This window comes from Hippocampus guttulatus, chromosome 4 (genome assembly GCF_054856545.1).
Source record: "Hippocampus guttulatus isolate MCC_2025c chromosome 4, RoL_Hgut_1.0, whole genome shotgun sequence".
Classification (NCBI taxonomy): domain Eukaryota; kingdom Metazoa; phylum Chordata; class Actinopteri; order Syngnathiformes; family Syngnathidae; genus Hippocampus; species Hippocampus guttulatus.
Genome location: NC_141264.1, coordinates 16,111,433 through 16,122,724, shown reverse-complemented (window position 1 = coordinate 16,122,724; position 11,292 = coordinate 16,111,433). Strand labels below are relative to the sequence as shown.

Genomic DNA, 11,292 nt, shown 5'->3' with positions numbered 1-11,292 from the left:
ATGCCACTTTTAGGTTGCTGTTGCAACAAAAAGCCCCTTTTTTGACGCAAGTCATACTTCTACTGTAATGAGAGACACTTTCGTTTCCAGTTTCCACCAGTACAATTAAATGAAAATTGAAAGTACGGACTTATTTTTTTTGGCCCAAATTTTGAAATTTACTGGCAGAAATTGTTTTGCTAGGCCACAACAATCTAATGGAAAAAGAGTAAATACAGTACTAGTGAGTTCATCATGTGCATTTTACATACCTGTCAACTTTTTGGAGCGCCAACCAGTATAAACTACCAAAAAAATCCTTATAAAGAGCAAAAAATCCTTATAACATACTAAAGCATTTTATATGTCAAAATAACGGCAGAAAAAAACCACGAAATTTTCAATGATATTTATTGTAGATCTCCATAATACAATGTCTGGTTAATGTATAATCATCATTCTACTTGGTGGCATTACTGTGCTCAGAGTTGTATTCCTGCGTTACTTTTTGCAAATGTCTGGGCTAAATGTAGGATTGTTAATGTAGCTGAATGTTATGAGGGTTACAGTAGTGTGAAAATATAACAAAAAACATAAAATGTAAAAGATTCAACAACACGGTGAACGTTAGTATGATAGGAATCCAAATGATTTGGAGTTGGTGAAAAAAACCCGGAAATGTTCAGAATCCGTATGATTTGTGCGATACGGCCATATACGTAAGATTCACCACAAAATCCGTATGAACTATGGCTAAACCGTATGAGTTGACAGGTATGATTTTATAACCTACAAACAGCATGTCATTAACTGAAGACACCTGTTATCATGAGCTAGAATACGTCAATTATTAATACAACCACAACAAAAACATTGGAGGGTACGTTTTTAATCATCATTAGAGCTTATGGGTAGACGAGGAGATATCCAATATTAATTTACCCACTAAAACAGTCTGAGGTCCTCCAATCGGAGGTGGCGCTGTGGGACAAATTGGTGTTTAACACCGCTGTGATTCCTATCATACTAACGTTCACCGTGTTGTTGAATCTTTTACATTTTATGTTTTTTGTTATATTTTCACACTGCTGTAACCCTCATAACATTCAGCTACATTAACAATCCTACATTTAGCCCAGAACGGAAGCGGGTTTTTTTTGGTACGACGTTGCTCAACTCGTTTACCTGAGTGTAGTTAGCTGGCTCTCGTTTACCTGAGTGGAGTTAGCAGGCTCTCGTCGTGACCTTTTCCCAACTGCTCAGATGGACGTCAAGGATGAAACGATGGCGGCGTTCGAACCCTTTGACGCCAGGAAGCAAGCAAGTACAATCGAAGTGGCCGAGCTCCCTCAAGCCTCTGTCCTGGTGCCTCTGTTTGTGAGGCGCGGGAAGATACACACCCTGATGACCCAGCGCTCGGAGCAGGTAACCGCAACGCACTCTGGACCCAAGGTGACCAATATGGTGCCCGCGGGAACAAGGCTGCCCTGAGCACCACGAGTTTATCAACGTTTTTCTATCATCCCTGTAAAATACATTGTCAAGTGGCGCAGCTCAATTCAATCCGGAATTAATGTATTTATTGGATTGCTTTGTATTTTTGGTTTGGATGCGTTTTTGTTTCAACGACTGTTATGACTTTACAACCTTTACGATTGTTTGTCCTCACTAACCTGTGTGCAGCTGAGGGTGGGTGCGGGCGAGGTGTGTTTCCCTGGCGGCAAGCGAGACCCCAGTGACAAAGATGAAGTGCACACGGCCTTGAGAGAGGCTCACGAGGAGATCGGCCTTCTTCCAGGTGACGTCCATGTCACCTGCAAACTGCTACCCATCATTTCAAAGGTACAGTGAACCCTTGATGTATGTATCGCAGACCACGTGATTCATTCGGCGCCACCTGTTGAATCCACAAGCAATGTACACAGACAGACACCACAAGAAGAGTAGGTCGTCAGAACTTTGTCTTTTGACCAGAACGCCATTATAGTGACTCCGGTTGTGGGCTTCATCCCAGATTCGTTCCTCGCCCATCCCAACCCTGCAGAGGTGAGTGCCGTTTTCACAGTTCCGCTGGACTTGTTCATTGGACCCACCGCCTCTCCCAAGGCCACATTGGTGCCGTCGCTTTCCTTTGACTTTGTGGAGCCCCACACGGGAGCCAGGTATCACATTTGGGGCCTTACCGCCATGGTGGCCTTTGTGGTCGCCAGCATCGCTCTCAAGACCAAAGCCGAGGGTCATGAGACTTTTAACGCTGAGGGCTTGATGTCCATGCTCAGGCAGGGGTTACAGCAAAGAACGAGGACACCAAGTAAATTGTGACTTGTCATTTCATTTGACTGAAGATTGGGATTTCTACAAAGGACAACTGGGTTTTATTTGTATTATATAAATATATATTTGATTTGTGTTTTATTATTAGAAGCAGACACATGTAACTTTTCAAAAGTGAAGTTGTGATGTTTTGAAAAAGTTGTACTGAGATGTGACTAAAGTGAAAGCAATTTTCTCAATTTGAGGAGTTGTGAGAATAGATGCTTTGTGGCAGTGCAGTATAAGATAAGATAAGAAAACCTTTATTAGTCTCGCAATGGAGAAATTACCAATTCACAGCAGCAAAGTTTAATATATCATTTTCATAAATAAATTAATACGACTTCCACTTCTGGTGGGGACAGGACTTTTTGGGGGTTAGTTTAACAAATTTTCATTTTCTTCAAACAAATTAATAGTTTAACATAATTGCTTGTCATTTTTGGAGTGTTGTTGCGTGGGAGGGGGAAGGTGGGGGGGGGGGGGGTCTATCTGCCTCCCTTCACCATTCGTGTATGACCATGACCTGGATGCCTGAGAACCTACACACACAAAAACAAATGTTTTTGCAAAAATGTTTTTAAAAAATGTGGCATGGACAATGAAAAAAAAAACCCAATGTGTTATTTTTTCACTTTTATTAATTAATTTAATGTAGCAGCAGGATTACAGATACAAACTGAAGAGAGTATACAAATGTCCAGACCAAGGCAAAGTACATAATGATAATTCAAATGAATGATAACACACTGAGGGGGCTTGACCATTATCCCTAAATGCAGGGCTGTACGGCTAAATATATACTACACACACGCGCACGCACACACAAAACAAGAGTGACAAAGCAAACTGAGGGTAAGCTCCTTTTGACTACAACAGTACAACATACGGCTCACGCTATTGGCAATGAACAGTAACTTTTTATTTTTGCCTTTCACAGCAACAGTCGAGTAAATGCAGAGAAGCACGGCAGCACAAAAACACCCTTGCAAGGAAACAAATCGCCATTATTTCGTCCCTTTTTTAAAAACAAAAACAAAAAAACAACTCAATTCAATCTCACGAGGCACCCCAAAATAGGTAGAATGATATCATGCAATGGTTGTTCAAAAATACAAACAACCAGTATGGGCTGTAGTTTTGAGAAAAAAAATGCAGGAGATAAGGGGTGGAAAGGACAGTAAAGAGAGTCAACAGCAGAGAAAACTTTTTTTTTCCAAGGCACACAAAGTTCTGTTGAAAGCGCCACCATTAAAATTCAACATACCCCTGCAGTATAATTCACATTTAAATATACACGGATATTCATTCACACACCAGTGAAGGACAAGTGTAAAAAGGTAAAAGATTTGTGTGCTTTCACCCCCCCCCCCCAACTTCAGTCGAGTGTTCTCTACTTCAGGACCGACAATGATGCATTAAAAAAAAAAGGACAAATGTACACGTTTGCCGCAAATGTTCTCTGCAAATTGGTCTGATGTGCACATAGCATGAGGTAAAACAATTACATTCATGAAACTGAAGCCCAACCACTCACTCTCCTCTTTTTCTAGTATGGCTTTAAGCATACTCTTCTCAAATGTGCTCTTTAGTTCCCCCTATAATCAAGAGGAATGGAATGCTTGAAAACTGACAAGTGTGCGCTAACCTGGCCTACAGTTTACTGGATGTTTAAAAAAAAAAAAACAATTTAAAAATGCCACTTTTGAGATGTTTGACCATTGTCACTAGACCACGTAGCGCATGTGGCAGTGGGTTATTACAGATGGGATCCAAGGTTTACCGTGTACCGCGTTTCCAGGTTAGGAATGGAATGCCATGCAAGAAAATGCCATCGCGCGGCACACGAAGAAACGCTTAGTTCCCACCGAACTTACTGGTTTGTTTTGTTTGTTCTATATTAAAGGACAAGGAGTGATTTTCATGCATTTGTTGACTGTAATCCTGACTTTAGTGATCTGTGACAAATTACGGGGTTACATCAATGGTGTAATACAATTTTGAAAATGAAATGGAATATTTGGGGAGAAAAAAAGTCACAAGAGTCATACTGTGTATACAGTGGATCCCCACATATTCCTGGTTTGTTTATAATAATCTGACCTATTTTTGTTTTTTGGGGGGGAACCAATGGGACCCGATAACCTACCGTACTTGTCTTTGTTTTTTTTGTTTTTTACCTGAACAAGCCCTCCCCCCTTGTAATTTTCCCCCCCAGAATTTGTATTCTTCATGAAAATTATAAGGGAGTGTCATTTACTGACACATTTTTGCCAATTGCAGTCTTTGTCACCGCAAAAAGCATTCTGTACTTAAAACAAACTCTTCCCTTTCTCTCAAAATACACAACTTAAAGCTGTACACTTACATGAATAATTTCTCTCCAATATTTAGAGTCCTCGGTTATTGTTTCAAGGTTAATTGATTTATATTAATGACCTTCGAGTCTTTCTCACAAAAATATTGACTGTAATTCGGACTTTACTTACGACTGTGAAACCATCGAAAGAAGTCAAGAATAATGGTTTCTTCAACTATATTTTAAGTTACTGTAATGGGGGTTTTGGTAACAAGAAAACTTACAATAGCTCTCTTATATATTACATACGAGAATTTGAAATTGGGGTAAAAATTTTAGTTAGCATCATAGAAGTCAACATGTTTGATTTGCTTTCGCGGGCCACACCAAATGATGTGGCCGCCCAGATCTGGCCCCGGAGCCTGGAGTTTGACACCAATGGCATAAAGTAACAAGCAAAACATTTGGGTCGTGTTTCATTATGTTCTAATGGTGAAAAAAAATCTGAAATGTTCTGAAACACAAGTCATAAGAGTATGAGAATTAAGTACCGTATTTTTCGGAAGTTGCTACGGATTATAAACTGCACCAGCCCAAAAAATTCAGCGTGAAGAGGGGGGGGGGGGGGGAAGCCATACTGGACTAAAGTCACATTTATGAGGGAAATTTATTTCACAAAAACCGAGACCAAGAACAGTAGAGTATGGACTCGCACCCAAAATGTCTGTTCCCTAATCGTGTTGGAAGCAGTGAACAACTTTGATTCATAGACTTCTGCTTAGAAATGCATTTTTGTTTCTTCTTCGTTTAAAATGAATCGGTGGTGACTCAAATTAAGATAACAATTGGTCGTAAAATCTGAATTTCCGGATTTGAATAATTTATCATTGACTGTTGTCACACACACTCCATTTCAGAAGGTGGCATTTTTTCGGACGTATAACAATGAAGCCATACGACGTTGTTGTTGTTGATGTCTGAGAAACAATCATACAATAAATGGAATTTAAACAGTTTTTTTTGTTTTATATGTCTCAAAAGTGTTTTAATACAAATATGAACTGTAATTATGACTATTGCTGAAGCTTTGCGATAGACTACATATTACATACAAATCCAGGTCACTGGAGTATGAATATAACTCAGTCGTAAACGGAGGATCCTCTGTATACAAGATGAGGAAAAAGAAAAGAAAAGAAAACGGGTCAATCTGGACTTACTTGGAGCACAACACACCTGCGCTAGCTTTCGGACAACATACCACCACTGATACTATTCTGCACTGTGAGAATCCAACAACACCTCTGTTTGTTTCAGTTACAAAAATACTCTACACTTTGATACATGGATACAAAAGTCTAAAAAAGATAATTTACTTTAAAATGGATCACGAACAGCGACCGGACTAGAATGAAGATGAAAAATGTAAACAAAGAAGTGAGACACCATTTTTTTGTTTTGTAGATATGCTTAAGTACGTAGAGCGGTGTGCTGTTACGATGCTTGTTTAAGGGATCAAATTGGCATAAATGTTCTTTAAAGTACCTTTTACATGTCTTTCTCTGGACTGTACACACTTGAGCTGCTAGTAGAATTGAGTAAACATTACGAGGGTGTGGGGTGTGTGGGGGCGGGGAATTTTGTCGTCAGGAGCTTTGGTTTGACCACTACTTCAAAGCAACAACCAGATGACAATACATGAAATTAAACTGATTAGTAGAGTGCACCAACATGGCACAGCAAAACCAAAATGGACGCCTCCATCATCATAGTTACCGTTCACAAAAGTCGGGAAGGTGCCAAAGTCACATGCTGCCTGCCTCCTCTTTAAAACTTCCACAGACACGAGGTCAAACAGTATGAACATATAGAGCAATATGATAAATCTTCATTTCAACCAAGTGTTAGGAAGAACACAACATCTGACACAGGACTGGAAAATACGGATTAAAAAAAAACAAACCATGGCCAGAGAGAATGGCCAATGTACAGGCCACACTGAACCGACGAGCAGTATTCTGGCCACACGGAAATATATTAGGGTGAAAAAAAAGTCAGGTTACTGAATAAAGTTGTGGGTAGTGGAAACAACACTGCTGCCATTTGATGAGAATGCTTCAGAAAATAGATGGATGGTGAATAAAATTCTGTTACAACAAAGTTGATTTTTTTTTTACCCGGGAAATATTTTGAATCTTATTTTTGAAGAATACAGATAATACTGCAAGAAAGTAACTTTAACGAGTCATATTTGCAGAATTAAGTTGAACTGAGATTAAGTAATATTAGGAGATTTTAACATTTCACAATAATTACATTGTGTTAATTGGATTTTTTTCTGAGGGATTATTTAGAGAAGAAAGTGTTTGTGAGAGGAAAAAAAAGTTGTAATGTTACCGGAATAAAGTTCACATTTTTCCTGGGGATTTTTCTTTAAATACGTTTTGAGAATGCGTAGGATTTTTAAAAGGAGTCAAGACTGTTCATAATAAATTGGATATTTTCCTGGTACATTTTGAAGGTTAACTAACACTTGTCTTGTATAAACATTTTCTGAGGATAAAGCTGAGAAACCAGTTGTAACAAAAAAAAAAAATTGCATTTGCAATATAATCACGATTAGACTTGCTATTGGGAGCGGAAGATATCAGAGGAGTCCAAAATAGGCAGAAACGTCAGCACTTCAAACCTGCTGCCGTAGGTGTACGTCATTTTCAGCACGTTTTCTTATGAAACCTCAAGGTCAATCTAACGCATTTATCTTTTTTAGTCTTGCGAAGTTTAAAAAACAAACACAACAAAAAAAAAATCACCCTGTGTGCTATATATTTTGTTTCATTCTGGTGGCTGACATATATTGAAGCCACAGACTTAGATATGAACGGACTAACAAATGGACACTTGCGGCTGAAGCCAGAGCGCAGCCACCTTAACTTCTACTTTTTTTTTTAAAGTTATCAGTGCTCTCAAATAATCAATTTCACTGTTTGCATCCACCATCAAGAACATATAATGTCGGTATCGTGATTCGCGACTTACAGGTTAGGTTAGCATTTTGCAGCACATTTTGTCCCGATGAGCTTTCACTTTATTGTTGATGGTTCTGACAACATGATGCAGGCCAATCTTTCAGAAGCACTCGGAGATATACCTTGTACGAGACCATTTATAATCACATTCTTACCGATGAAATGTGCATGTAGGGCTTCAAGACCTATCGCTACAACCGTACGCCACAGACTGTAGTTCACTGTAGAGACAAAATAACGTGAAAACGCCGCAGAGGAATCAATTATTCAAGCCATGCGCCCTTCGTGGCACCATATGAAATGATGTTTCTCCTCAATTAATTGAGGCGCCGTGGATGCATCTGCCACCGCTTGTAATGCCTCCTGGTTCTTTAGCCGGTTTTGAAATCGGATGATGGTAAGTACGTCATTTATTTATTTTTTATATATGCATATTATTATTTACTTATGTAGCTCGTTAAATTCAGTGTTTAAGATGTGCAGCCCACATATTGCCGTATCATTTTTCATGAAACATGAGAAGTTGGAAATGTTGAAGTGGTAAAGCCACAGATTTGTTTGCATTATTGTAATCCACGCCTTCATTTGTTTGATGTCTTTCCCCCATTTTTCCCTATATCCTCTGTGATCGACTTGGGACCAGTCCGCGGGCTATCGATCGATCGCGATGGAATTGTTGGGAACCCCTGCTATAATGTATAATAGCCCTGACATTGTTTTTGTAAGAAAGATGAATTCATTGCTTGTTTGTTAAAAAGAAAAAAAAGTGGAAAAGGACCTTGAAAAAAAATAGATATTAAAACAGAATCGCAATTTATAGGGGAAAAAAAAGTTTTAGTCCATGCAACTTTATGACTTAATTCTTGTAATATTTGGACTTGTTCAAACATTCAGCCTTTTTAATCTTAAAATTAAGATTTTATTCTCATATAATTGAAACTTCATCCTGGAATTAAAAAAATATATATTTGAAACTTCATCCTGGAATTAAAAACAAACAAAACAAATGGCCCCTTTCATACAGTACAACTTGGTATTCACATTTTGAATCTTTCACTACTAAGTTGGCCTCTAAGTACAAACTATTGAGAAGATGCTATGCTATGTTTTTAACCTGCAAAGACTGCTTTTTTCACCACCATTTTGATGCCTAGGTGCGTGTTTATGTTTCCGCATATGGATGGATGCATGGATGGATCTAAGGGTTAGCTGGATGCACACAGGAGGTTATAAAGTGCTTGAGATAAAATGTCTCTAAAACCACACAACACTCAAAGTGTAAAGTTTCTATCCACATTGAGTTGGACCAAAAAAAAAAAAAAAGATATAACACAAACTTCATAGTTGTTTGGAAACACCGAGATAAGTCACAGTATTCAACCGGGTTCAATCTCATTCGGGAGTGTTAAACTTGAGTCAACAAAACAAATGTGCTTCATAACACTTTTGACTATTACAGTGAACCCCCACTTTATGGCAATTTGTTTGAGACCCCACTATATTTCAGATTTTGAAGCAATATATTTCTCTTTTTTTTTTAACAGTATACAGTTGTTTGAAGATTTAAACACATTGTCTTACTGTAACCACGGAAACGGCTGACTCAATTTATCACCAGTTACTAGGGTTAGAACACTTCCTTTTTGTTTGGATGTCTTTGTGAATGGGTTGAAAAGTTGACAACTGTGCACTGACAGAACCAAAACCAGTAGAGAGAGAGTGTTTGAGCTATGTATGCACAAGATGAAAGCTCCAGTGAACAGAGGGCTGTAGAGCGTGTGGCCTTGGACTCCCGACCCCGCTGCACGCTCAGCTGCTCCACCGCCATGGCCAAACCGGAGGCGATCGCAGCGCACTTGGTAGCAGAACTAGAGTACCACGCTCTGTCTGTTAATTGCGTCTGCAAAGAAAAGCTGCCAATTCAGAACACGTGGACCCTGCTCGCTGCAATGGGCGGACGTTTTGAGCTCCAGCCGGACACGACTATTTCTGCAAATTTTCTGTTAAATAAAGACATCCTTGGTTCTGGTTCCATCAAATCGAGGCTCCACTCTATATAGTCTTTGTAAGACTGTAGATTTTCTTGGGTGGGTCTGGAATTTACCTGTTGCAATAGTTGTGGATTCACTGTAATAGTTTGTGGACATTATATTTTTTGAAAGTGCCTTCCCTTCAATTGTACATAAGAGCATTTACTGTTAGAGCAAATTTGAGTGATTTAAAAAAAAAAAGAGATGCACTGCAAGCATCACCTCTCCGAGCAAGATTTTTTCAGATTCCACACTCCCAAAAATCAGATTCAGCGCAATGTTTGTCTACAATCAGATGTTTTAATCGATGTATAACTGTTATAGCGACTTTTGCCTATTCACTGCTCATGGAATTCCCCAGTTGTGACATTCTTCCATCCAAAAAAGGCTGGTTTTCCCCCCGTCTCCTAGGCCCACAATATTAAAACACTCATGAGAAAAAAAAAACTGCATTTGTTTTTACGACTAAAGCAGTTATTACAGGCCTCTCTGATCCTGCAAGAGGGGTAATAACAAAAGGCAGATCATCAATTCAAGGACAATGGATATACAAAGGCTATAATTTATGATAAATAGTTAATAAAAGTGAGTTACATAAGCTCGTAATTGTTTTTTTTAAGGTAAAAGGGGGCGGGGCATTTATTTCTTAAATATACTTATTTTTAAGTTTTGTGGCATTGGCACAAAACACCATGCGCCGGAAAGTCTCATTGACTTTAGGAGTACATGGCTACCTTCTCTCCACGTGGTCCACACATACAAACACGTCACTGCTTCTGTAGACTTTCCAGTAGGTCCTCAATTTTGCCCATGTCAGAAGCCTGCAGTGTATTCTGTAAGCTGCTCTGTATCTGGAGATTGGTCTGCATGGGAGTTGGCAGGCTTGTGTCAATGTTGGGCTGTAAAACAGGTTGCAGGGTCACCTGGGTGTTGGTCTGCATGGCGTTCTGCATGGCACTCTCCAAGCTGGACTGCATCTGTGCCTGGAGACTGCTCTGTAGGCTACTGTGCATGGTGGATGACGCCTGGGCCATGGGCTGCTCCATCATTGGCTGCATGTGGCCTGTGTTCTGGGCCTGGTTCTGAACCGGATTGGTCAGGGTTGAGCCGGCGGAATTGAGCAGCTGGGGAGTGTCTGAGAGGAGGACAAAATAGAAATACACCAGTACATCTTGACGCATGAGTGAATTAGTGACCAAGCTTATTCATCGATTTACTTGTAGGCCCGGGTTTCACCACATGAAATTGTCTGGCCTCCCGATGTGCCCTGACGCTAGCCTACCCGAGCCACCAATACAAATTTCATAAATGAATGAAAGGAAACCAATGAAACGCTTGCTTTCTAAAAATGTAATATTCAATACGAAGACTACATGCTTTGCTACTTCATCGACTGGTAGCCAAAAAGGCTTAACGTCGGCCACTGCAGTCACAAGTAGGACTGCAGACCCCCTGAATAATGCCATTTAGCTATCTTAATGGTCCTTTGTTTTTTCGAAACAAAATAAAAAAATAAGATCTGACGGTGTGAAATACATGCAAGCTGGCCAATGTCCCCATTCACGATTGCCCTACCAGTCCAGGTCATTTACAGTCACGTGGGAAATGTTCTTGTTGCCTCTCCTGTGACCCTGAAGAGGAT

At 39.6% G+C, this 11,292-nt stretch overlaps 2 protein-coding genes across 3 annotated transcripts in view; one reads left to right on the top strand and one right to left on the bottom strand.

The window, feature by feature from the left end:
• Positions 1-276: 276 nt before the first annotated feature.
• nudt7 (nudix (nucleoside diphosphate linked moiety X)-type motif 7) lies at positions 277-2,641 on the top strand. The gene is made up of 3 exons (XM_086109003.1): positions 277-1,404; positions 1,663-1,821; positions 1,954-2,641. The coding sequence occupies exons 1-3, from the start codon at positions 1,243-1,245 to the stop codon at positions 2,299-2,301; spliced, it is 669 nt and encodes a 222-aa protein (XP_085965129.1). The 5' UTR covers positions 277-1,242; the 3' UTR covers positions 2,302-2,641.
• Positions 2,642-2,915: 274 nt separating this feature from the next.
• The window catches only part of nfat5a (nuclear factor of activated T cells 5a), a 32,160-nt gene continuing 23,783 nt past the window's right edge, over positions 2,916-11,292 (bottom strand). For both annotated transcript variants that reach the window (XM_086109000.1, XM_086109001.1), the window contains exon 12: positions 2,916-10,785. In XM_086109000.1, the coding sequence (XP_085965126.1) occupies positions 10,418-10,785 (368 nt within the window). In that variant the 3' untranslated portion in view covers positions 2,916-10,417. The remainder of the gene's footprint in view (positions 10,786-11,292) is intronic.